A 27,340-nucleotide genomic window follows, 5' to 3' on the forward strand; every position below is an offset into this window, starting at 1 on the left:
CATATGGATAGAGCTCCCAACTCCAGCTTGGAAAATTCTTAGGAGATTTGGGACAGAACTTGAAAAAGGTACAGCTTGGAGAGGGAAGTTTGATGATATGGACTCCACTCTCTGAAGCTGCCATTTTCTCTGGAGAAACAGATCACTGCAGCTCGGAGATATGCGGTAATTCTGGGATAACTTCAGGCCCTGCCTGGTAACAAATGCACTTAAACCAGGGACTCACCACACTCACAACAGCAGTGTCGTGAAGGCTGTGTAACACACACATGCAGACAGATTCCCAGTGTCAAGTAGCCACATGGAAAGGGCTTCAGCATTTCAAATCTGCCAACCCTTCAGAAGCAACACCTTGACTATGAACACGCAGTGCGAATATGGCAGTCCGGCTTATCTGTCATTTTATTTATTTGATTTCTATACTGCCCTCCCAGTGAGCTAGCTCAGAGTTTCATGTGCAAGCCAGGCAAAGCAGAAACTCTATCACTCCACTCAGCAGAGTTTGACACCTTCCTGCCTTCTCCTCCTCCAGCTCTGCTCAATGGAGTGTCAGGATAGGGGTAGGACCTACCCCAATAACAAAGCACTCTTGTATCCACTGAGGAGTGGTTTCAGATACTCCATCTACCGCTCACAGTCTCATTCAGTCACTCCATGAAAGTCAAAAAATCCTTTAGGCCTGTTCCACATGAGTGGAAAAGGCTGGGGCAGCGTTAGTATAGACTTGGGGCTAATCCCCATGTCCTCATGACATCGCTGCCATTCCAGCCCCCTCCAGGGCCTGCAGCAGATCAGGCCCTCATTCGCCCTGGGCTAAGGGAACATGGGAGATTCCATGTTCCCTTTCCCTGCTGCTGGGGCCAACAGAGCCTCTTCTGTGGCAGACCCAACCCTCCCTGCCCTACAGAAGCAGGGAGGGACCAAAAAATTTCCCAGTCCACTTTGCTGCAGGGCAGACTGAGGCTTTTTTTTTTTTTTTTTTGCAGGAAGGTGGGATTGCGTTCTCATGCAATCCCACCTTCCTGCAAAATAAGAAGACTCCACCCACCCACCCCTGCGCAGCGGAACCCCTCCGCCACAGCTATGTCCCCGGGGGGGGGACACATTTCAGCAGGGGATCAGGTACCCCACCCAAATGCACCCCCTCTTAGGAATACATTTCAATGCTAGAGCAGATCCTATGCTGAAGTGTGCCCCACATGGGGACACAGAAAGCTGCAGAGCATGCAGCTTTGCAGCTACACACTGCCAGTGGCCCAGCATGGCTGCCATCATGTGGAATCGGCCTTAGTCTGCTTTACAAGAGAAGATCTGAGCCATAAATCATTAAAATGCTGGATTCTCTTCTATCCTCTAGTGCTTCTTTCACAAACCCAAGATCTAGTAATCAGCAATGGGGCAGGGCATGGGAGATGACCCTGAAAAGGTGGCTAATTAGAAACCTTGTTGTGCTGGCCTTACATGGTAAACTCATAGGGCTGGCTTCTGACCCCAACCTTAGGTGTTCCCAGAAAGAACTGCTCAGACTTTCTACAAAGATCACATGCTGCCAAGTGCCTTCTAATCCCTCAGAGAACAGGCAAGAGCCAGTTTCAGATAAGAGCATGGGAGAGAGGGGGGGACAGGCGCACCAGTTTTCCATTTGAAAAAAGACTAAGCCTCCTTGCCTATTTGTTTCTAATTTGCAAACAAGTTTCAAACTCAAGATTCTCTTAAAATCAGTGCTTCTCTGCACCAAGCAATCCCAAGTACTTACTCTCGCTTTATAATAAACACCCTGCTGGATTAGACTAATATCCACCTAGCCCAACATTCTTTGCAGAAATTTCAGTAATCAAACAGTGATCCATCAGTAATCAACCGACAACCCACCAGTAGATCTGCCTTCTGCTTGCACTTGCTATAACATATCTAAATAAATAAGGGAAACCACATATATGTGACCCAGAATCCAGGCATACTCCTAGTTAGCGGCAGGACTCTGCCACAGGGGCTGACCCTGACAGCATAGTCACATGGCAGCATTCCAGACCCCTAATGGGTGGGACCTCATGTTCATTATTGGGACAGGTTCAGAACCAGGAAGTCTGGTACAGTGAAGTTCAAATAGCCCTACCCCTAGTGCAAGTGCCAGGTGCAAAGTCCTTCAAAATCAGACATAAGTAACAGTGGAGCTCATCACCCACTCATCTCCCTTCCAGAGTTATTGCTAGTTAATAATGAACTCTGCAACAGACTTCTCTCTCCTGATCAGTGGATCTCTTCTGAAGGGTAACTAGTTTTGGTTTTCTGTACTTGTGAAGGGGGAGGAGATTGACAAGCGGGTGTATTGTTTTTTCTTAGTTCATTCTCTCATGGAAAAGAAAAAAAAGTTTAGAAAGACTAGCTCCCATCACCACCATATAATTTCTTGGGATGCTTATAAAAAGCAGGAGGTTGGGCAGTTGTCTGCCACTAGATAGAAGAAGGAAGAAGAAAGAAGACTTTGTTCTTATATGACGCTTTTCTCTACCCAAAGGAGGCTCAAAGAGGCTTACAGTCGCCTTCCCTTTCCTCTCTCCACAACAAACACCCTGTGAGGTGGGTGAGGCTGAGAGAGAGCTGATATCATTGCTCAGTCAGAACAGTTTTGCTCAGTCAGAACAGTGGCGAGCCCAAGGTCACCCAGCTGGCTGCATGTGGGGGAGTGCAGAATCGAACCCGGCGTGCCAGATTAGAAGTCCGCACTCCTAACCACTACACCAAACTGATATGATAAGTCAGGATTTTGCATATTGAAAGCTGAACCTGTGCAGACAAGAGGAAGAAACATTGATTTACATTTTGTGTTTATCAACACTTAGTGTAGTGGTTAGGAGTGCTGACCTCTAATCTGGTGAGCTGGGTTTGATTCCCTGCTCCTCTCTCACATGCAGCCAGCTGGGTTACCTGGGCTCGCCACAGCACTGATAAAGCTGTTCTGAATGTAAAGATGTGAAGTAAGTACTGTTTATCCAACAGTTCAGTTGAGAACTTTCCAGTGTACATTTGGATTCCTAGGATCTCCGTTTCCATTCATGAGACAGGCATAAGACCCTAGTACTTGGGGCCAGCGTGATGTAGTTTGTGGTTAACAGTGACAGCCTCTAATCTGGAGAGCGAGGTTCAATTCCTCTCCTCCATTGGCGGTCAGCTGGCCAGTCACAGTTCTCTTAATGTTTTCAGGAAAGTGCTGTTAGAGCTCTCTCAGCTCCACCTACCTCCCAAGGCGGCTGTCGTGGGGAGAGGAAGAGAGGGCAACTGTATAAAAGCCAATTCTTCTTCTTTTTCAAAACTTTGTCTGGTCCGCACAACCAAAACTCCCCACATTGCCGCCCATTGTTGTTCTGCCTCTTCTTATCAAAATAAATCAAAACATAAAGAACAGGGTTCCCAATAGGCAAGCATAGCCACCTTATTAATTGCTAGCAGCAGCTGCTTTGAGCTCTATAAAGGGCCCAATCCAACTGACGCCTTTCCTGCCTTAAGCACATACAGCTGTCCTAGCAAGGATACAAAGGGCAACTGTATCAGGCCCAAATAATTTGAAATGCAAAGCCTTGACTAGCGTGTGTGAGTTTTTAAATAGCCGTGCATCTGCTCCACTGCTTAGAGGCCTTAGAGAAAGGAGCTGTTCTAGGAGTAGAAATAACTGGACACCAGACCCTTACTTATTTGGTACCCTGTCTTCCTGTTGACCAGCTAGGAGCAAGCTTAAGAAGTGTGTGACAGATGATACCAGGAGGAGAAATTCCATCTCCCATCCCAATGAACAGGAAATAGTCCCACGGCTGTTATAACAAGGCATTCCACATGACTATTCTCCCATGAGTTTTAGGTCAAGTTTTAATTGAATTAATGGATGTGTGTTGATCGGTGGTGTTGAAAGTAATGAGAAATGAAGTCCGTGCTGTTTCTGTGGCTGCTTTGGCCACACACCATGAGCTTTAAGGCTCAGGCTCCATTCAGACTGGCAAATGAGCCTGACTGTGGGGCGGGCAAGGCCAGGCAATTTCCCACATGGAACTCTGTCCAGAGACTAAGCTCCTTGTTGTGCCCATTAAAGAGTTCTCCTTGTGGGGAATGATAAAAGCAAGTCTAAACTGCAAGTGGCTTTGGATTGTTGCTGAAATTCCAAATTCATAATGTTCTGATAGATTGCTCCAACTTCACTACATTGAGTTAGCTCAGAAACTGTTGTTGTTACCCCATAAGCAGCACCTGTCAAAGAAGCATGTCCCATTTTTACACACACACACACACACACACACCCATACTGCCTGTCTGAATGCACTGCTCCTGTGCTAAGCTGCAGCTCCAGAGCCAAGAAGAAAAGCTACAGCAGAATCATTCTGGCTGGCCTGATTCTCTCCTCCACTGCCTATGTTCAATCACAGCCTCTAAGCAAGCTAAGATTTGGTTGTTTATCTACCTGAAAAAGCCCTATCATTCCAAACTGGGGAACAATCCACCCACTTTTGTGCTGATAATTAACAGATTACAGAACCCTTGATGCTGGATTTGAACCATGACTCCATTTACACCTAAGGTGGGCAGGTGTACCTATTGCACCATCACAGGTAAGTTAGGACTGATAAACCCAGGTTGGGAAATTCCTGGAGCTTTGGGAGTAGAGCCTAGGGAGGGTGGAGGTCAGGGAGTAGAGACCTCAAGGGAATATAATGCTACAGAATACTCAGAATACTCTAAAGCAGCCATTTTATCCAGTAAAACTGATCTTGAGATAAATTATAATTCCGGGAGCTCTCCAGGACCTACCTGGGTATTGGAAACCCTAGTTGCTATACTTGCGGAGCATTTCCATCCCTTTTTTTGCAACTTGTAAAATGGAGGTTGCTCAGATCATATTTGTGTGGCACCTCACGATCGCTTATAAAAATACCCTAGGGTTGCTGTTGACCCACCCACCCACTCCTTGCATCACACCTCTGATAGTATTTAATGAATGGGATGCATAGGATCTTTGCATAGGATCTTTGCCCACTGCAAAGGACACCCAGTGAACTGAAGCTGGGGGTGCAGGTGAAAATACTGAATGCAAAATACCACATCACAATCTTTTCAATACTAAATACTAGTGAGAAGGGTAAAGAGGGTGGTGGGTGCGTCAGCAACAACGTGTATTTAGTATTCTGTTTTTTAACCATACAGTTCTCATGGTTCTGCTGAGCTCTTCCTTCTCTCTCTCTGTTCTACATCCTTGATAGATTTGGGCAAAGAAAGCAGAACTAATAGATCCAGGTGATCTGTTCCCTCATCAACAACCTTCTTCAGGGAAGCCAGAAACACAATTAACAGCTGAGGTTTTTCAAGTTTCATTCGTACTAAATGCTCTCATTTGCCTTTCAGGAATTATTGAAGAATGAGTCAGTATGGAATTTATTTAGATTCATACAGTGTTGGCTAAAACCCAGCACAAAATTTTATCCCATATTAACTACATGTTGGACCCAAAGTTCCCACTCTGCTACCAGCAGAGCCTTTTGCCAGTGTAGGTACCTTGTAACAGCTCCACCAACAGCAAAAGAAAACACCGGCTGATCCAGCTCTAGGGTTAGTTTCAATGAACCTACTAGCAGGTTAATCTCATACTAGCAATGTCAGAGGGAGACTAGAAGCCTCACCTTGCCACTCACTCATCTGAAAGAATGTTAGTAGAGTTCCTGGGGGGGGGGGTGCTGGAGGGGGGATACTCAAACTCACGATGGAGTGGAATGCCATCTTTCTCTGCCTTCCTCTCGGGATTGTTTCATTTATTGTACATGTGAGATCTTGTGAATGTACCATAATGTGAGAAGTGGAGAGTTGCTGCCTATTCCATATGCAGACTGCAGGAAAAAAAAACACATTTCTTTATTAGGGGTGTTTGGGAACTCAAGGTGGATTGTGATGTGGTGTCTTGCATTCGGTGTTTTCTCCTCCACCCCCAACTCGAGCAATGCTTTAGACCAGGGGTAGTCAAACTGCGGCCCTCCAGATGTCCATGGACTACAATTCCCATGAGTCCCTGCCAGCATTCGCTGGCAGGGGCTCATGGGTATTATAGTCCATGGACATCTGGAGGGCCGCAGTTTGACTACCCCTGCTTTAGACATTTAATTAATTAGTTTAGACATAACAGCTGCACACAAACTGTGTCGGGTAAAATGTAGTGTCTGAGGAGACCCTGCCTTATCTCAGCACAAGGAACTCGTTGGTGCCTTTTACTCTGAAATCAGAAGTACTGTTTGTCTCTGCAGGTTATCTGAAGACTAAACAGAAATCTCTGATAAGTCTTTGCAATAGATTTCTACCTTTACCCCTGACAACTTTCATTAAATGCCCGCCTCTCCAAAATAAATAAATGCTTCCCTGTTCTTGCTAAATGCAAATAAGAACAACTTCTTCCAGCAGCCCTACCCTAGTCAGCAACCTCACAAGACTAACAATACACGGTGGGCATAGCATATGGGATAAAATGTGCTGATTTGGAGTCCAGCGGCACCTTTAAGACCAAGTTTTATTCAAGGCGTAAGCTTTTGCCAGACAATGAAACTGGAGTTACAAGACTGCATATATAAGTAGAGAGTGGGTCATGGATTAGTACACAGTATAATGATGTTTGCCAAATACAAGGATCTTACATAAATAACAAGCTTTGCCATCATTTGAGTTCAACCCTTGGGTGGGGGGACATAGTCAAGAAAATTAAAATTTCAAGATTAAAGATTAATGGACAGATGCATTACTGAGAACCTGTCACTATACTCCATTCATCTTCACCCATGCATGGAGGCATCCCCACAAGTGACCAGCCAAGCAAAGTTCTGTCCTCAGACCTGAGAATTAAACTTCACTCTTCCATTCCAAATTACCCACTGGAATGTACTGATGTGCCATTAAGTCACAACCAATTTGTGACAACTCCAACAAGAGGCACGCGAGAAGCAGTAATTTGGTGGGACAGAAAGCATGAAGGAAAAGGTGTTCAAACGTTGCCAAAAGAATGCAGGAAATAAAAGCTGTTTTAGCAGATCACACATTTTATTTTCCCATCTCCAGCACTGCAGCCCTCGTGGTGAAACTGGATTACTTGCTCTGCTGGTTTTTATGACAGCTGAGTCAAGGGTGCCAGTGTGGTGTTGTGGACACAGTGTCAGATTAGGATCTGGGAGGCTTGGGCTTGAATCCCGTTCTGTGCCACAGAAGCTTGCTGGATGGCCCTGGGCCAGTCACTCACTTTCAGCCTTACCTACATCGCAAGGACATTTATTGTGAGAATAAAATGAAGGAGAGGAAGACAACATTGGAAGATGATTTAGGTCACACCGAGGAGAAAACCAACATGTAACTAGTTTACTCAGTGTTTTCCGTTCTGTAAAAGGGGTTTGAAGTGCCTAGTCCTATCCAAACATAACAACTTTTTCACATAAGTTTTGCAATGGAGGTGCTGTGGGCATTTATAGGATTTGCCCTCCCTACGCATATTAGTTATTCCAGAAACATGTCAGCAAACCCTCTGTGGAGCTCAGATGTGATGATATTTGGAGCTGTTTCTTCTTTAAATGTTTCTTCAGAAGACTGTCTGAATTTGCAGCCATTGACCTACAATGTTAGTCCGCAATCATGTTGCATCTTGGGACCAAATCGAATTAGTAAGATCACATAAAACCCAATGAAGTGATAATATCCAAGTTAGTAACAAACCTACCTTGCAAAAACCTTCAAATTAACTATATTTTATAATTGCGTAAGAATTCTTTAATATCGAGCCTTGTAAACAAGAGCACAATTTGAGCCCAGTGGCACCTTTAAGATCACCACAGTTTAATTTGAAGCATAAGCTTTTGTGTGCATTCTTATACCTCAAATAAAACTTTGTTGGTTTTAAAGGTGCCACCAGATTCAACACAGCTACCCACCTGAATCCACCTTGTAAACAATCATCTGTACCAGAACCTGGTTTAAAAATGCCAGTATTCATTTTGTTTGTGGCCTGGTGTTAATTCCTTCAGTATGTAGCACTATCCGCTGATATTAACATCTAGAAACATGCACTGATGGCAGGTTTACCCAAGTTGCCAGTACTAGAACACCTACATAGCACATGATCTACACTGATGTCAGGAGTCACGAACACATACGAATCACTCAGCTGAGTACTAACAGAAGGAAGAAGAAAAAAGAGTTGGTTCTTATATGCTGGTTTTCTCTACCCAAAGGAGCCTCAAAGCAGCTTACAATCACCTTCCCTTCCTCTCCCCACAACAGACACCCTGTGAGGTAGGTGAGGCTGAGAGAGCCCTAATATTACTGCTCAGGCTTGCCAGATTAGAAGTCCACATTCCTAACCACTACACCAAGCTGGAAATGATACAAGCAAGCCTTTACTACATCCTAACACAATATGATTAAGGTCCCCTAGCCTCTGTTACCTCTCTCAGTTCCTTGTGAATGGTTCTACATGTCTTCAGAGTGGGACAAGACGTCCAAAAGATGTCTTTACAGAGCTGCAGATATCAGACAGGAACTACTTATTACCCACTAGATGTACTTGGGAATGGTTACTACTGTTTGTATACCACCACCAGAGATAATCAAGACAAGCCATTTATGATGCACCTTTTCTTTCCTATATTAACTTGAATACTAAGCCACTCATCTTTACTGCCAATAACTATTGGAATGGCTGGTGCCGCCTGCACAAGCCGTAGTTCCCAGTACTCAGGAAACCAGGATTAAAGGCACTAAAAACTATATGGTCCTCCCTCTTTCTTGCCCCCCCCCCTTTTTTTTAGGCCATCTCAGTCTGGTTAGCCCAGTGGAAGGTATTTAAGAGGGTGGGGAGAGGAGTACTGATTTTAACTGTGTTTTTATTATTGCAAAACATCCAAGCCCCCTTGCAGAGCGGGGTGGTACTGAAATTAAATAAATAACATTGCAAATTAGTCTGAGAGCCCGTGTCTTGCCCAAGGTCACCGAGTAAGGAATAACTTCAACCCAGGTGTCCCAAATCCTAGTCCAACACTCCAGCCACTTCACCACATTGGCTTTGCAGATGCAGGACTTCCAGCCAACACATTACTGCCTCCCATTTACAGGCATTTGACCCGTGTTCCAAGCTAACCTTAGGAACATATTCTGACAGTGCCTCCAACCCACATATCTTCATAGAGGGACAGAAATCCCACACTCAAATAATTCATCAAACAGCTAGCTAATCTGTACTACTGAGTTTCCTCAAGTATAAGCCAAGATCATAGCAAGAGCCAACTAAAGAAGAACAAATTGTTTTTAGGCTTAGAAAGCTGTATAATTCAGCAGTTAGTAAGATAACAGAGCTATCAAAGTTCTGCAGGACCTGTAAAATGGAACTCTTCCACTGGGCTTGTGGTTGAGGCCAGACGAGGAAGATCAGGTCCCCCCCCACCCCCCGTATAGGCCCTATGTTCTGGTTATTGGGCAGGAGTTACTTCCCCCTCCACAAATCGACAAGCATGGGGCTGTGTGTGCTGTGGTTGGGTGCGGACAGGAAGGGTGGGGATATATTCTTGTAATAAGAAAAAGTTTTCTGAATTATTGTTAAAATAAAAATTTAAAGGGAAAAAATTGAACTAGTGGGAGATTTCCAGGTGCCACATGGAGGCTGGCAACCCTAGTGATACATACTGAATCCATCCCAGTCTGTGAATCCTTCTAGTCTAGGAAGCTGACAGCTGCATAGCTCCTACACCGAGGTCACTTTCCTCAGTAAGACTTTGTGAGGAATTTATGCATAATACATTATATGTGAAAAATGCAATCTACTAAAACATTTCCACCTCATTTTCTGATATTAGGGCATATAAGCAAGTAAGAACCACACATGTCAAAATAATGCATTGTTATTACAAAAAACAGGGGGAAGAATCCATTATACTAAAAAGTCAGGGAATGTCCAGACTTGCATACTCACTCTTCCCTTTGCACACACTGATCAGATCACTTACTTCCATAGTGTACTGCAATGAAGCATCAATATAAACTTCTAAACATGACTTTGTGTTTTCCTTGATTAGCAGGACTACATCAGTTTGGAATCCTGGCTTGCGAGGAAAGCACAAACCCCAATTGTGCAGTTCAAACTGTGATTTGCTATAAAGCCATGTATGTATGAAGGGGTGAGAGACTGCAGAATCCTAAGATCCCTCAGCTACTTCACATAGTAACAAACTATGGCTTACTGTTAAGTCTGCATCATGCCAATAAAACTGGAAGTATCAAATAAGACTAGCTAATTACACACCAGAATATTTTCCGCAACAGCAGTATTTACTACCAATGATAAGGCCAGGAACCCCGGAGCCAGATTAACTTCCTTGCGGATGTGTATTTCCAAGGTTGGGACCAGTAACTGAGAAGCCACTATTTTGTGCAAACACCCACCTCACCTTAGATGGTAGAAATCAAATAATGCACAGATAACATTCAGGCTATTTGCTCATGTACCTATCTGTGCTTCCACGCAGTAAAAAAACCCACAGATATCCAGTCTCTACATGTTTCAAACTATACATGGGTTTCCTGCAAAATGCTTGCCATCTACCATGCAAGAATCTTGTGGTAGGTATATCAGTGCTGAGTTGTGCAGATTTGAGGCTGGCTTAAACATCAGCCCTAAGGGTGTGGCATAAGGATGCCAGTCTCCAGGTAAAACCTGGGGATCCCCTAGTAGAGCTCATTTCCAGACTACAAGGATCAGTTGGAGACAAAGGATGTTTTGCCAGGTAAACTCAATGGCATTTGTACTCCATTGAAGTCCCTGTGCTCCCATGCTCCATCCCCAAATCTCTTTGAGGTTCCCAACCAGATGTGATAACCCTACTCCCTGTTCCCTGCTAATGGCCAGAGGGATCTGGCAACCCTAGTGTGGCACCATGTGGTTTGGCCATATTTCTCCACAAGGACTAAGTGACAGTTGTCACCAAAGATACACCCCACGGGTGATTCAAATTCCATGTAAAGCACCATACATGGCAACAAACACACAAGTGCTGATTCAGCAAAGGTGGAAACGGCTGGGGGGGGGGGCTCATATGGACACAGGGCTAATCCCTGCATCCACATGACATTGCCACCAGGCTAGCATCCTCCTGGGTCTGGTGTGGATCAGCCCCTCAATACCCCCCGCACTAAGTGAACCTGGATACTTCTGTGTTTCCTTTTTGTGCCCTACGGAGAACCGGAGGGAACAAAAATGCCCCGGTCAGCTTTGCAGTATCAAGGGGCAGACTGGGGCTTTAAAAAAAACTACAGGAAGCTGGAATCGCGTTTCCGCACTATCCCACCTTCCTGCAAAATAACAAGCGTCCACAGCCCCCCCCGCCCCGCCCCCATGCAGCGGAACCTGTCTGTCGCAGCTCCATCTCCCGGGGATACACATTTTAGTGGTGGACCAGGTGCCCCACGGAAATGTGTTCCACATGGGAACACATTTCAGCACTGGAGCCAATCCAGCACTGCATGCAGCTGCACAGCTATACACTGGTGGTGGCCCAACATGGACACAGCCATGCAAAATCAGCTAAAGATATTGTTAGAAGCTTTTAAGTGAACAAAAAACTATTTGGACTGGCTTAGAAAGCAGGCATTAGCCAAAATGTCACCTTAGTTATAGTGCAATTCTATGAATAGAGCAGGAGAATTCTGATAATATACTTATTTTCCCCTTCATTGTTGGAGTTCCTAAGCTTTTCTCCCCATCTTAAGCATACACTAATTATACTCTCACCATCTGACAAGACATGGCCACAGATATGGGGATAATTGCAGTAATTACTGTCTAGATAACAAACACCAATGCACCCGATATATCAGGCTTTCTCGGCCATGGTTTTGTGAAACCCTGGGGTCCTTGATGGTCATGGAAGGGTTTCCCAAATGGGTGGGAATGAATTATTTAAAAATCTCTTTTTGAACTTTGTTAAACATTCATTGGGTGGTATAATCATCTATGGTCATGCTGACCTGCCCTACCCCTCCCAAAATGGCTAATGATGGGCCTGGGGTGGGTGGGAAGAGGAGGGGTCCCAGGTAGACATGTACACAGGTATGCTTCCCAACCATACACTGCACAATTGTGCCACTTTGGGGGTTTCTTGAAGCCTGAAGAATGTTTCAGGGTTCTTTCAATGGTAAAAAAGTTGAGAAAGGCTGGTCTAGTTGATCAAGAGGTCTGCAGTACAATCATTGTCAAGTCTGCTTCTGTTATGAAGCAGATGTATCAATGGACATTCCACAATATGTCACAGAAATGTCTGAAACCCCTGCAGAAGAAATTAGATTCATGCATATTTCTATTGCCACAAGCTGCAAATGTCCTGCATCTTGTGAGCGGGGCCTGCTCCTCCAGCACCACACTTCGCTATTCTTCTCTAAGTCCTGTTATGCCATCTGAAGATTCCCAGCTGTTTTGCCGGAAGCAAGAGGGATAGATAGATAAAAAGCCCAATGTTTAGAAAGGCCAGTTATAAATATGTATTATACATCCATGATCAGGCTTTAATGTCGACAAATGTAACCTTATTAATTCTACACCTACAATTCTAAAAATCCAAGTAATACAAAAATTATCCAATATAGTACATCACAATGAGGCCAGCACAAACATCAGGAGAGGATAACTCATGAGTGCCATCCTTGGTACCCAGCGTCCTTTGGGTCATTAGTAATGTGAGAAAGCAGCAGCTGCAAGCCACACAGTCCAATCAGCAGCTGGGACCAGATAAAGCAACAGAAACCAGATGGAGCAAACCAGGTAAGCTGCTACAGTGACAGATCAGCCTGGCTGTCCACATGCAAGATCTTTCGGTGTCTCTGACTGAAGAAAAACACGAAGAGGCCAGTCACAAATGCAAAAGTACTAAACACATGCACTTCCCTCCATATCTAAACACCGCCCACGGCGCCACGGGCGCCGCAGACTAAATAAAGCGCTAAGGGGTTATGGGGCGGGATGTGTCCGTGATGAGGAAGGGTCCGGATTGGACCCTTCCTCTGCACAGACAATCGGAGGGACCAATCGGCAGGCGCTTTGCGCCTGCCGATTGGTCCCTCTGATTCCCAGCCCCAGCAACTGTGAGCCGCGCACAGCGCGGCTCGCAGTTGCTCTCAGCCTGACACAGCAAGAGGCGCGAAGTGCCTCTCGCCGTGTCAGGCCGCCGCCAGACGGAGCCCCCGGCAGTCGCGCGGAGCGTGGCTGCCGGGGCCTCCCTGCCGCCGCCGCCGCCACAGGGAGCCGCTGCAGAGAGCAGTCGCCGCGGGACACACCAAAGTGTGAGTTGCTAGCACCCACTGTATCCCTCATACAGCGGGCTATATTTCTAGTACACTAATAAATCTATTCAGCTTCAAAACATCCATACTATTATCCTCTCACATCAAGAAGCAAAAGTCAGGCACAGCTTACAATGCAATCCACAGCAGAGTTACAACCTTCAAAACTCACTGAAATCACTGGGATTAGAACGGTGTGACTCAATTTAGGATGAGTTGGCTGGGAGGCGTGTGGAGGCAGAGGTGCCCGGCTTCATCCTGTACACAGGCTAACAGAACAACGCTGAGCAGCGCCTTCTTGCTCCTCTCTGTCAGCACCATTCCTGGACTTGCAGGGGAAGCCAGGCCCCACTGGTCTCCTTGTCATCAGCCACACTGCCCTCCGGCTGCTGAGCAAGACGGGCATGGCGGCAACCTGTGTCACTTTGGGTGTGATGCAGCCGATGACGAAGAGCAAAGCAGCATCTTCTCTCCCTCCATAAGGGGAGGTGGTAGGGCAGTTGGAGGGACCCTGCTTTCCTTTCTGCTTCCTCTCCTTAAGACCCAGCCCTTTAAGTAGCAAAGCTTTTCCTGACCTTCATTAGCCTGACTTGCCCTTCCACATCACTGGAAGTTTAAGAAAGGAGCATCGCTCTCCATAACCACCAAACATGAAATTTAAAGCCTAGAGTATTTAGTTCACTGTTTGCACTTGCTTATGAGTTAATATAGTATTAATAGCAACTGCAAGCCACTTTTAACATATTATTTTCCTGGTGGTACTACTGATTTTCCCTTTAATAAATTGCAAGAGTTTAACCAAGAAAAGCCACTATGGCCAAAGCATGTTGCATACTGATGATAGCCATAATCTTCATCTTCATCCTCAGATACAAGACCCACCTCCTAATGCGATCTGCAACATGACACATAGTTTAAATTGTCTTTTTATATGACTTTTTAAAAAGTTTTGCACTATATGACGACCAGATGCAAATGAGGAGACCATAAATAGCTCCACAAAGGAGGGGATTCTAGCAGATACAGCTTGCCATACTGGGCTGAGAAAAGCCACACTTCCTGAAAGTACCTCCACTCCAGAGCTATTACAAGTATATATGTTTGTCTACTTTTACATTTGGTATGTTTTCTTTCATCCTCTTCTTAAGTTAAACAACATAAAAGCAGGGGGGGGGGTTGGTGTTGATTCCCAGACTGGCCCCAGCCAATTTCCTCATGTCCAGAAAAAGAAACTGCCCCCTAGTGGAAAGAGAAGGATATCACCTGACTGTATGAACCACTAGAGGGCGACAAGTAAAAGGAAAGAAAGTGGTGATGTTGCCACTGGTTTGATTCACATAAGGACAGGACATGACACACTTGTGCGTCCCAAAGACCAATGGACTAGAATACTGGCTTCGGATATAAAGGGTCCAAGCTCAAATACTCACCAAGCTATGAAGCTCAACAGCTGGTCTTGGCCAAGACACTAACCTAACTCACAGAAGCGCTGTGGCTCTGAACTCCTTAGAGAGTAGAATAAAAGTGAGACAGAAGACAACACACAGGAGGGGTTAACATAGCTTGTGATACCATAGTGAGCTAACTTTTTAAGATCTGTGGAAAGCCCACTAACTTTTGAAAGAGTCAGTCAAAAGTTAACTGCTGTAGTCCTAGAGCCCACGTGCACCCCAAAGGCAAAATATGTCGCTCTTGTTGCCTCTCTGTCCCCATTGTTACCTGGAGGTGCTACTCGGTCCTGATACTTGGGTTCGAATTCACTGATTGTGAGCAGCAAGACTTGAATGGTCCCAACGAAGATACCTGCCAGGCAGCCATAGAAGATCACATAGAAGAGGAAGATCTTAACTGTGGTAAAGAAGGGGAGAAATACACCATCAGGTATGTACTGCTAGTTATGCACTAGACCAGCTTCAAGATTATAAGCACAAAGCAGGTAGAGACAGAAATTCAAGCGGCTTATGAGGGGAAAATATACTACACTCAAGGAGTGCACTCCACCCAAAATAAGCAAAGCACACTAAGGACAATAATTCATTCTGTTTAGTGTGTTTCCACAAACAGCCTGCAACTGTAAACACAGAAAATGGCTTTCTTAACCGGTTAGACTAATTAATGAAAAATTGTCCTGTCAAAGATTGTGATGCATATTTATTTATTGACTTTCATAGCCTGCCTTTCTCACTGAGGCTCAAGGCAGATTATACAGTGTTCATCAATGCAGTCAACAGGATGGGACAACCAACAAGCAGTGCAATTGTGCAAATTATGAGCAAGTAAAAAGACATGGAACAAGGCTGAAACAAAGTGTAAGTATTATTATGGTATATTAAATAATACAGAAATTACATAATAATAGAATATTACAGCAACAGATAGTATATCCTGTACAGTTTAGTCCAGTCTCCTCCGCTTTATTAAAGCACTCCTGAATCAATTCCATTATAAAGTTTATTGTTTTTGTAAATATGCCTTCCTGAATAATTCAGTCTTGCACAGTATGTTCGATGGCAGGGCAGTGGGAGCGTTCCTGACCTCATCAGGAAGTTCATTTCATAAGATGTGACCCACAACAGAGAGAGTGTACATATAGGCAATTGTCACTCTTGCCCATTGGCAGGGTGGCACCTGCAGAAAACCCTGCTTAGGAAAGCGAGGCTGTAGAGATGGAGGCGATATTAGGGTACAAAGCCATGAAGGGCTTTGTGAGAGCCAGTGTCTTGTGTTGCACCTGGTAACCAATGAACAGCCAATGGAGTGACTGCAGAATGGGGCTAATATGCATTCTCTGCCTAGCTCCTGATAATAACTGAGCTGCGACGTCCTCCACCGACCGGAGTTATGTAGAGAGCACAACATCTTTCTAATCTCGATCTTACAGTGGCATGAATCCAGATGACCAGACAGGCTGAGTCAAGGGGGGGGGGGGAATTCTGGGGCAAATAAAGTCAGTAGAAGAAGAGTTGGTTCTTATATGCCACTATTCTCTACCAGGAGGTAGCGGCCTACATCACCTTTCCTTCCCCTCCCCACAAGACACCCTGTGAAGAAGGTGGGGCTGCAAGAGCTCTAAGAGAACTGCACTATAAGAACAGCTCTAATAGAACTATGACTAGACCAAGGTGACCCAGGTGCCTGCATGTGGAGGAGTGGGGAATCAAACCCAGTTCTCCAGATTAGAGTCCTCTGCTCTCAACCACTGCACCATGCTGGCTTTCAGAAGAAACAGAGGAAGCCTGTTGTCTTCATGTCCTTCATTTTCTTGGGGTATCTAACTGGTCAGTGCTAGAAGCACAATCCAGCAGCACTCTTCTTGCATTATGAATGGGACTAGGGGCCAGGCTCGTTGCATTCAGGAATACAACAGGCGCTAGATTGGGATGTGTGTGTGGAAAAACTCTGTGGACGCCCCCCCCCTCCCCAGGACCTGGAAAACTGCAGGCAGCTGTTAGGGGCTCAATGGCAGGGGCAGCTCTCATGCAGCAGGGATCTGCAGACTTGGAGAGAAGAGGAAGGAAGAAGGGGTGGAGGCGGACGGCGATTGGCTGGCCACTGGACAGATAGGCAAGCCAGTTGGAGGAGGAGGCACAGAGTGGGTGTTAAGCGCTGAGTGGCACTTAAGCCATGAGACATGCTCCTCCTCCAAGCCCTTACCAGAAATATATTATGTGGAACAGATTTCAGGTCCGAAAGCACTTACTTGAAACACAAGCCTTGTACACCTTTCCTGCTTCCCTCCCCCCTTGTGCCTAAAACGTGATCCACAATATGTATGGTTAAATCTGTATGCCATTACCCAGAATTCACCTGCCACAAGAGGAGATAGATTGATTTTGTAAACAGGGTCCTTAGGCATGGAGGCCCCAAACCACATGCAATAATCTCGCTGAGTGTGGGAAACAGAAATTGATGCACTCTTTAGGGGATTACCATGCCAGCATCACTATCAAGTGACTGCTTATTTCTGGGAGTCTACTTATGGGTGAAGATGCAAGGAAGTGCATTAATCTGTAACATATCTCAGTGAACCAATCTCCATAGAATCAGTGTCTCTTCTCCAGTGTTACCTGACACTCAGACTTTGGTGTGTGACTTCCAGGGACATGCCTCTCCAAAAAGTAAGTAGGGAAGGGTGATCATACACTGTGCATGAATACAACTACACATTCTGGTTACACGGAGCTGAAATCAGTTCAGTGTACAAACTGGAGTTTTGTTTAAAGGAGGGAGCAGGAGGAAATCTCAAACATTTATCACCAGGGCCGCTCCCAATGAACAGCATAGTTTCTGAAATCTGGTTAGATAAATTACTGGTTGACAAGGATTATATCTCCTGATTAGCTGTATAGTAACAGGCCGTAATGACTGGGGAAGGCACTGGCAAACCACCCCGTATTGAGTCTGCCATGAAAACGCTGGAGGGCGTCACCCCAAGGGTCAGACATGACCCAGTGCTTGCACAGGGGATACCTTTACCTTTTAACAGGCCGTACTAGGCAGACTTTGAAGAAATACCCTCTGCCTCGTTTTTCTCTATGACAGTAAGTCCACAGTAGTAAAGCATGTTAAAATGGGGAGGGAGGGTAGGATTTAAAAGTAAGTGGAACTCTACAGAATATGTTCCAAAGATCTCCTGGTAACTTTTCAAATAAATATTTGTGTGAAGCAACTCCAAAGGGAACAGACAGAGACAATCTAAGAAGAATTCTAGCTAATGATAGATGCACTAGTGATAGAGGAAAACCTATTAAAATACGGTTTTCCCCTCCCAAGGGGACAAGAGAGACACTTTGCAACTAGCCTCACAACAGTTTTAGCACTCTCAGGGTTAATGCACTCCTCAGTTACTAGGCAGCGGTAGGCAAATATAGTGACGTCCAAGAGATTTGGACATTTTTTCCAGAGTACAATCATAGGAGGTGCAGTTGTAATGAGCTAAAGAGGAACCTGCTGACGGCAAGGAAGGTGCAGTGGGGTTTGTAAGGGGGAGGTGAGAATAGCAAAAGAAGAGCTCTAAATAGCGAGGGTGACACATGCTTAGACCAAATTTCCAAGCAGGATGTTAAGCAGTCACTCACAACCTTGAGGGAGGCAGTCTGTCCTACATGACAGAAGGCAGAGATTCAAATGCAATGAAAAATAAGAAAACCAGTCAACATGCTGTCCAAAAGATGGATCCCTAGTTGAAACAGCGGTTATGAAAGAAGTCAACTCACTGCCCTTCTAGCAATCAGGTATAAAGGTAAAGGTATCTCCTGTGCGAGCACCGGGTCACGTCTGACCCTTGGGGTGACCCCCTCTAGCATTTTCATGGCATACTCAATACGGGGTAGTTTGCCAGTGCCTTCCCCAGTCATTACCATTTACCCCCCAGCAAACTGGGTACTCATTTTACCGACCTCGGACAGATGGAAGGCTGAGTCAACCTTGAGCCTCTACCCCCAAATCTTGCATTTGTTTCAGTATCCATTTCAATTGTTTGCACACTTTGAACTCCCAGCCTCATGGGCAGAGCTTTCAGACTGCATGTCTGCTGCCTTACCACTCTGCGCCACAAGAGGCTCATAGCAATCTGGTATAAGTCTTGCTAAACACCATACAGCAGGGGTAGTCAACCTGTGGTCCTCCAGATGTCCATGGACTACAATTCCCATGAGCCTCTGCCAGCATTTGCTCATGGGAATTGTAGTCCATGGACATCTGGAGGACCACAGGTTGACTCCCCCTACCATGCAGTGTAATCCTAGGTGGAGTTGTGCCAGTCTATACCTACCGGAATCAACAAGCTTTGACTAGAATAACTCTGATGAGGGTTATATTGACAGTCTCTAAAGAAGATCATTCCAGAGGAGTCACGGTGATAGAATTGCATAGGAATATGAAATACCTTAAAGATTATGCTGGGGGAAAATGTTTTCAGTTTTGAGGCACTACAGGACTCCAGTGTCATGTCTCTGAAGAAAGAATCCTGTACCTTGTACCCATGTGGAACTCTAAAACATCTAGTGGTGTTACAAAACTCTCCCTGAATGGACTCCATCCACCAGGGATCAGTTGGGCAAGCCTTCCCTGCACTTCATGATTTCAGCCAAGTCTGCAAACCAGGAAGCTCCCAGACACAGGATGCAAAAGAGGGCATTTGGGTGCATTTAGCCCAAAGAGGTTGCCAGGCCTCTCTATTATTCAAATCAACTATACCTCAACCTTTCTGCTTCCTCCACCCCCCACCCGTGTCTCCAAAGTACCATTTATAAACTAGTTGTTACTAAACAGATTCATTTTTGTTAATCAACAATGACTTTTTGCCCTTCTCAGAGCCATTTGCTGCTTTGACCTTGCACATCAGTAAATGTTTCTAAATTTGTGCAAATTGTTTGGAAAGGAATGGAAAGTTCTAGATAAGTGGCATGCTTTTTTGATGCAGTGATCTAAAGAGACACTCAAGACTGCCTGCTAAAACCCCAGCAGAGGTAGGCGGAGGCTCAAGGGCATTCCACCCTTTCCTTCAAGGGCAGCCATAGCTAACACATTCAAGGCAGAAGGCCCCAGGCATGCTCCTCTATAGGTTTTTTCTTTGTCAGACTTTGTCCTACATTAAAGAAAGGGAGTGTGAGGGGGGGGGATGTCCACATTTCTTGTCTGCTGCCATAGGTGGAGGCTTGTCAAAAGAAACTACCTCCTCGGACAGGGTAGGAAATGCAAGTCACAGACCTTTCTCTATACTCCAAGGTCTACAGCATTATGAAAAAGTCACGTTTTGGAAATCACATGGACTGTCTGCTGAATAGACAGCATGGAGGCTGCGACCAGGATCAAAATTGGAAGAAGGAAACAAAATGGGTTATGTTGGTACCTTATAGTGATTTGACTTAGCTTGTACAATGCAGAATATCCTAGTTTTTGGGCCTGCTGTTGCGGGGGGGGGGGGGGAGTGTGGTTCTTAGAGCAGAAAGAGAAGTGGGGAAGGCAGCAATAACAAAATTGGTTTTCAGTGCCAGGGTCTGTCTCATTTAAGTTGCATTCAGTTGCTAGGAGACAGCCTTCAAGGACTTTATTATTCCTGGACCTCCTTCTCTCTTTTCCCACCTGACCTTTTCTGTCCTGCTCCAGTAGCTTACTGGGGCCTCCTCCAAGTTTAGAAAGGTGCATTTTGGGGAAAAGAACAGAATTGTTCTGCAAGCCTGGAATAAGCCCATCTAGGAGATGCCCCCTCAGCTCATGGCTCTCCATGGGGGCTCACCCCACCCACCTTCCCCAGGGATCCCCACTCAGTCTCCAGTTACCTCTTGCTCAGAAGGTGTCACCTTGACTAACCTTGAGCTGTGATGCATTATTAACCCTTTGGAGATGGAAGCCCTCCCCGGACTCCGTTCCTCCCATTCTCAAGCCTCTTTTTCCATGATGGCCATTGGGGGATGCGGGGGGGGGGAGGGAAGAAGGGCCTCAGGCACAAACACCACCCTGTCTCCAGAGACAGGGGACGCGTGTCCGCCCCCCCCCCCCCGCGCGTGGAACCTCCCTGAACGTCGCGCGGTTAGCCGCAGTGGCGGCGGGAGGAGGAGGAGGCGGAGAAGGCGGCGGCGGGCTCCCTCTCTCCCCTCCCACTCCACCCGGGCCGCAGTCACGACTCGGCACTGACTACATCAGTGCCCTTCAGTACGACCTTTGCAGGCGGGAAAAGGCGAGGAGGGAAAGCGAGCCGCTGTCTCCTGGCGCAAAGGCAACAGGCGGCAGCCGGAGAGCCGAAAGCGCGCGCGGCAAAGGCGAGCCAGCCCGGCGCCTCCCGCGCCTGCCGTCTAAGCAAAACCCCGGCGCCGGCTGTTTCCCCTCAGGAAAGCTACCGGCCTTGGCCACGCCGAGCCTCTTTCGCTAGATAAATAAATAAACGACCGGCGTCTTTGCGACCCCTTCCCACCCCCCATAGCGCCCTGGCCTGAAATATCAAGGGCGGGCGGAGGGAGGGAGGGGGGTGGTCAGGCGTCTGGCGAAGCAACTCCACCTATGGGAGCCTCGCGGGTGGGAACGAGGCCCCTTCACGGTTCCTCTTCCTACTCGACTACCTCGCGTTGATTTTTCAACACTGCCAAGCAGGCTCGGCGTGTATTTTTAAACCTGGCACGAACCGACGCGCGCACACACACACAGACACACACACCCACGCGCGTGCCAGCGGATCCGGGAGGCAACCCGTTGAGCCTGCCGCCCGGTCAGCCCATCCGCCGGTCCTGGCTGGGAAGTTGCGATTTGCTTTCAAGGTGACCGGGAGGCAGTTTTGCGGGGAGAAGCGTCGAAGCTGGGAGACCGTCGCCTCCCTCCGCCACCAGGGCGCGGATCCCCCGCTCTCGCGCGGACCCAACCGAGCCTTCCTCGCAGGACTCCCCGCATAAGTACTCATGTTTCCAAAGGCGGGTGAAGACAAAGCGAAGGAAGATACTCACACCAACTCCCTCCAGTCCGCCCTAGAAATTCTTTCTTCTCTGAATTCCATATGAATTTCTTCCAGTTGCCATCCCCTTCCTTTGCTTTGCCGGGAGCCATGAGCGAGGATCGGCCCTAGGGCAGGCCGGCCTGGGCAGGAGAAGGAGAAGGAAAAGCGCCTTCTGTCCCGCGGACGAGAAGACCGCAGCCTTCGGAGTGTCTCGCGCCTCCAGACGCGCACCGTCTCCAAGCGCCCGCCGGGCAGAGAAAGGCGCTCTTTGTGCGCGGATGCGGGTCCCACCCAAAGGAAGGTGTGTGTGGAAAATAATCCTGGCAGGAAAGCCTCACATGTATCTGTCGCGCTCGCTCGCTCTGTTTGGGCGCACGCGCTAGGCTGGCGGGACCTGCTTCTAGCAGCCGGGATGATGATGGTGCTGATGATGAAGAAGAAGGAGGAGGAGAAGGTGGCGGCTGTAGCCGTGCTGGGGTGGGGGGGAAAGGAAAGCCAGGGGGTGGGAAGAAAGAAACCTGGGTCTGCCCAAGGAGGCAAATTAGCTCTGTCCCCTCCCACTCATGCTGGCTATATTGCCCAACTCGCGGGAAGAGCACCGCCCACCGAAATGCCGGTAGCCAATGAGGCCATCGGCCTGCCAGGGGAGTGGGCATGGCTTGTGCAAGGGCCGGGAGACCGCAAGGGCCGGAGGCTCCGGAGCCCGGTGGCTCGTGTGGCGCTGAGCGCTGGGGTGCCCTATCGTCCGCCCGCCTTCCTCCCAGGCACCTGCCCTCAGCCCCTGGCCGTTCAGGAGGGGCGCGCGCCGGCGGCAGGCAGACGCCAGAATCCACCTGTCATTCCCTTCGCTCGAAGGCGGGAGGCAGAGCCGAGCCCTGCAGATAAAAGGGGGGGAGGGGGGAGGGAGATCCTGGGCTCCAGAGTCGGCCGCCTCCGCCACTCGCCCTGCAGAGAAAGAGCGACGGGGCTGGCCGACCTGAGCCCGGCAGATCACGAGGCAGGCAATCCGGGCGGGTTGGGGGGAAGAGCGGCCGTGGGGCCAGGTGCAGGCCAGGCGGCGCCTGGACACGCCGCTCACCTGGGGGAGGGGGGAAAGGGGGCAGACCACGCCGGGAAAGCAGCCTTGAAGGCCGAAGGGAAGGGCGAGCCGGAGCCGCGCAGCTCTCCTGGGGCGATTGCCTCCCAATTAAAATATTCTCGATTCGGTAAGGTGGGCAGGCGGAACGGCGCGAGCGAGTTAAAAGTCCTGGGGATGGCAAGGTTCGGGTCAGGAACGGCTTAGATGTGGGCTGGGGCTCCCGGAGGCCATTGGGGGAGACTTAGGAAGGGCCCTCTGCTTGTCCTTCCGGGCATCTCGGCCAATACTTCGGCAGAGCGAAGAGGGCGGCTCTAGGCGAGGCCAGGTACCCTGAGTGCCCTTCTGCCTCCTTCCCGCCAGCCCCGCCCTCCCGCGCTCTTCGGAGGCGCTGCTCACAGAAGGTGGAGCGGGGGGGGGGGCAGGTTTCGTGCCCTGTCAGTGTCCTTCCTTGGGTCAACTTCTTGCTGGTCCCGCTTTCTCCCTGCTTGACGGAGGCTCCCTTGGGAAAACTAGCCCTGGGGGTGGGGGAGGTCACCTGAGCGGGTGGGCAGCCAGTCCCACTCAGGAGTTAATGGCTTTGCATTTTGCCTCTTGTAATGCGATCTAAGCACCAGCCTGAGAAGCAAAATTCCAAGGGAGCTTAGCGGGCATTGAGCCACACACCCCACCCATAGTAGTTGTGGCAAGCAGACCTGCAGATCTCCTGGTGATGCTTTGTCAATTCCCTTTTGGAATGGGGCCCTGGCTCAGTGGCAGAGCATCTGCCTGGCAGGGAGAGAGTCCCAGCTTCGATCTGTGGCTTCTCCAGCTAAAGGAGCAAGTAGGAGGTCATGTGAAAGGCCGCTGCCTGAGACCCTAGAGCAGGGTTGTCAAACTGCAGCCCTCCAGATGTCCATGGACTACAATTCCCATGAGCCCTGCCAGTGAATGCTGGCAGGGGATCATGGGAATTGTAGTCCATGGACATCTGGAGGGCCGCAGTTTGACGATCACTGCCCTAGAGAGCCACTGCCAGTCTGAACAGATGGTACCAGCTTTGATGGTCTGATTTGGTAAAAGGCAGCCTCATGCATTCATATGAAATATTCTCTCATGCCCATGTTTCTGCAAGGTCATTGAAGAGCAATGTGACGCAGTGACAGATTTGGGAATATATCTCGCCCATTGTCTCTCTGTTCTGCCCTCCCCCTTCCGATTCCTACTGCACTCTAGTTTGGTGACATTTGGATACAAGAATGGAATATTTTGTGTCAATAATACAAGCAGACTCAGGTCAACGTGGCTCTCTTGCATTTGCACTGGAACTTCTGTATGTGTTTGAAGGCAAATTGGAATGAGGAAGTGATATGACATCTGGAAAGATCTGCCAAAGGCCATGGGCAAGAACTTGGGCTCCAAACATTTACCAACAACCCAGGATCAGAGAGAAGGAGGAGGGAATACGCAAAAGTGGGGAACTAGGGAGAAATCAGAGTGGAGGGAACAGAGAAAAGATGCCGGAGGGACCTGGCCAGGAGGCATCTACTCCTGTCTGACCTTGGGGAATATGTGCATGATTTTACTCCTCAGAGCTCACTGCAGCAAAACATACAGAGCATAGTCTTCAGACTAAGGGCCATGAGAAAGCCATTTTCTGCAGAAATGCACAGGTCTCATACTTGGCTGCCTCTTGTGGATGAGATCTCACATGCAATTCTGTCCGGCGTCCACCAGCAATGCTACTCCTGCCCACTGCCCACAGGGTAAGCTCCAACTCTTGCTTGATGCTGGTGGGAAAATGTAATATGAACACGAAGCACAAGCACAGTGTCGGGACAGTGGAGCAGCAAGAACAAAGCACAGTTCAAGGCTACATAGAATTATTGAAAATATAATCCACAAATGCAGATCCAATAATCTTACACTGTGCACAGATACTGATAGTCAAATGACTGCCATCTATATTTCTGTTCCCTTTTTTTTTTACCCATTCTTCACCCCTACATGATAGAACGTCCTTATATAGAAGAAAAAAGAGCCTCTTGTGGTGCAGGGTGGTAAAGCAGCCGACATGCCGTTTGAAGCTCTGCCCATGAGGCTGGGCAATCCCAGCTGCCGACTCAAGGTTGACTCAGCCTTCCATCCTTCCGAGGTCGGTAAAATGAGTGCCCAGCTTGCTGGGGGGTAAACGGTCATGACTGGAGAAGGCACTGGCAAACCACCCCGTATTGAGCCTGCCATGAAAACGCTAGAGGGCGTCACCCCAAGGGTCAGACATGATCCGGTGCTTGCACAGGGGATACCTTTACCTTTTTATATAGAAGTACCAAGAACTTTGAACAAGCTGTGGAATATGCCAGTTTGGTGTAGTGGTTAGGAGTGCGGACTTCTAATCTGGCATGCTGGGTTCGATTCTGCACTCCTCCACATGCAACCAGCTGGGTGACCTTGGGCTCGCCACGGCACTGATAAAATTGTTCTGACCGAGCAATGATATCAGGGCTCTCTCAGCCTCACCCACCCCACACGGTGTTTGTTGTGGGGAGAGGAATGGGAAGGCGACTGTAAGCCGCTTTGAGCCTCCTTCGGGTAGGGAAAAGCAGCATATAAGAACCAACTCTTCTTCTTCTTCTTCTATGCATTCATCCAAGCAGAGTCAGGTGCCACAAAAAGCCACAGTCAATGATTGTCAGTATTTGTGTACAGTGTAAGATCTGGATTTTTAGAATCATAGAATTGGAAGGCCATCTAGTCTAAACACTCTGCTTAATACAGGATTAGCCTAAAGCATCCAGGATAAATCAGTTACTGCTTGAAGACTGCCACTGAGGGGGAGCAGGGGTCAGGCGGCAGCGATGTCTCTTGGCAAAAGACTACCCCCCCCCCCGGGCCTCAGTAAAATTGTCAAGCGTTGACCAGTCCCCAGTGATAAAATGTTTGGTGACCACTGCTCTAAGTCAGGGGTAGTCAACCTGTGGTCCTCCAGGTGTCCATGGGCTACAATTCCCACGAGCCCCTGCCAGCATTTGCTGGCAGGGGCTCATGGGAATTGTAGTCCATGGACATCTGGAGGACCACAGGTTGACTACCCCTGCTCTGACAACCTTTCAAATACTTAAACAAAGCAATCATGTTCCCCCCTCAATCTCTTCTTCTATAGGCTGAACATTCCCAAGTCCTTCAGCCTTTCCTCATAGGGCTTGGTCTCCAAGCCCCAGATTATTCTCATCACTTTCCTTTGCACCCTCTCAATTTTGTCCACTTCCTTTTTTGAAATGAGGCCTCTAAAACTGCACCCAATACTCCAGGTGCAGTCTGACCAATGGAGGAATATGGCATCTTGAGATTTTGATGTGATGTTCCTGTTGATACAGCCCAAGACTGCATTTGCCTTCTTTATCACCACCTCACACTGTGTGCTCATATTTACAATCCACAAGTACCCCAAGACCTTATTCACCAACACTGCCTCCCAGAATTGTATCTTCCTTCCGGTATGCATGCTTCTAATTTTTGTGACCTCAATGTAGAATTCTGCACATATCCTTATTGAATTGCATCTTGTTTATTCATTTATTTGATTTTACATCAGCCCTCTCAGCTATTGGCATCTTGGGGCAGTGAACAACATGACCTGCATTACATATATACATTAAAATCGTAACCAATTAGATAAAATTTAAAATCCAGAGGCCCAGGGCCTCTGAATCACTAAGACTGCTCTTGACTCTGAGTACTCATCTAGAGCTACCCTAATTAACTTTTTAATGAAAAAGTCATATCTGTGTTGCCCCAGATGTTGCTCATCTGTGACCAGATTTTGCCAACTAACCATACAGTACAACTTGCTTACATTATACTGTCTTTACAATAGGGCTCTAGATATCTGTGAATACATCTGAACCTCTTTCTAATCCACTTCCTTAGTCTGGTGAGGAGAAGGATGGAGAAGTAATATGAGATTATATCAGATGGCAGTTTCCATCTGTAAACAGTTCTACTCCATTCACATGTAGACTTCAGAGTGTTGGGGAGGGGTTAGGTCAAAATTATATTGTATATTGGGATAAGATTTGTAAAATGTGACTTTTCTTGTGGGATAGAGCCCAACCTCATGTTCCATTTATTATTATTATTATTATTATTATTATTATTATTATTATTATTATTATTATTTGGATTTATAGCCCGCCATTCCCCTAAGGCTTGTGGCGGGTAACAGCATATAAAACCCCATAAACCCCCTAAGGAATGGCTATAAGCAAGTGCCCCCCTGAATGCCCATTGTGACATCTAAACCGACAGACCAATGATCTTCAGTCCTCCCCTCCATTAGCATGTTTGAACATTCTAGGCTCGCAATCACAGTGTGGACCTTGATGGAGAGATTCAGCTATCTCCATCCTTTCACAGGTGGCTCAGATATGGATCTGCAAAATGGGTTTTGCTCTGCATTTCTTTGCTTTTAATATAGACCCAAAAAACCATTACCCTGAGTGCAGACTTACCCCAGGGTATATTCC

The 27,340-nt window shown here is 47.4% G+C and overlaps 1 protein-coding gene across 1 annotated transcript in view; it reads right to left on the reverse strand.

The window, feature by feature from the left end:
- Positions 1-22,278, reverse strand: part of ATP1B1 (ATPase Na+/K+ transporting subunit beta 1) — a 32,476-nt gene extending 10,198 nt beyond the window's left edge. Inside the window, exons 1-2 of the mRNA XM_077342027.1 lie at positions 21,771-22,278; positions 15,052-15,180 (exon numbers count right to left, since the gene is read on the reverse strand). Coding sequence (XP_077198142.1) covers positions 15,052-15,180; positions 21,771-21,870 — 229 coding nt within the window. The 5' untranslated portion in view covers positions 21,871-22,278. The remainder of the gene's footprint in view (positions 1-15,051; positions 15,181-21,770) is intronic.
- Between the last annotated feature and the right edge of the window lie 5,062 nt (positions 22,279-27,340).

Source organism: Paroedura picta, chromosome 6 (assembly GCF_049243985.1).
Source record: "Paroedura picta isolate Pp20150507F chromosome 6, Ppicta_v3.0, whole genome shotgun sequence".
NCBI classification, from domain to species: domain Eukaryota; kingdom Metazoa; phylum Chordata; class Lepidosauria; order Squamata; family Gekkonidae; genus Paroedura; species Paroedura picta.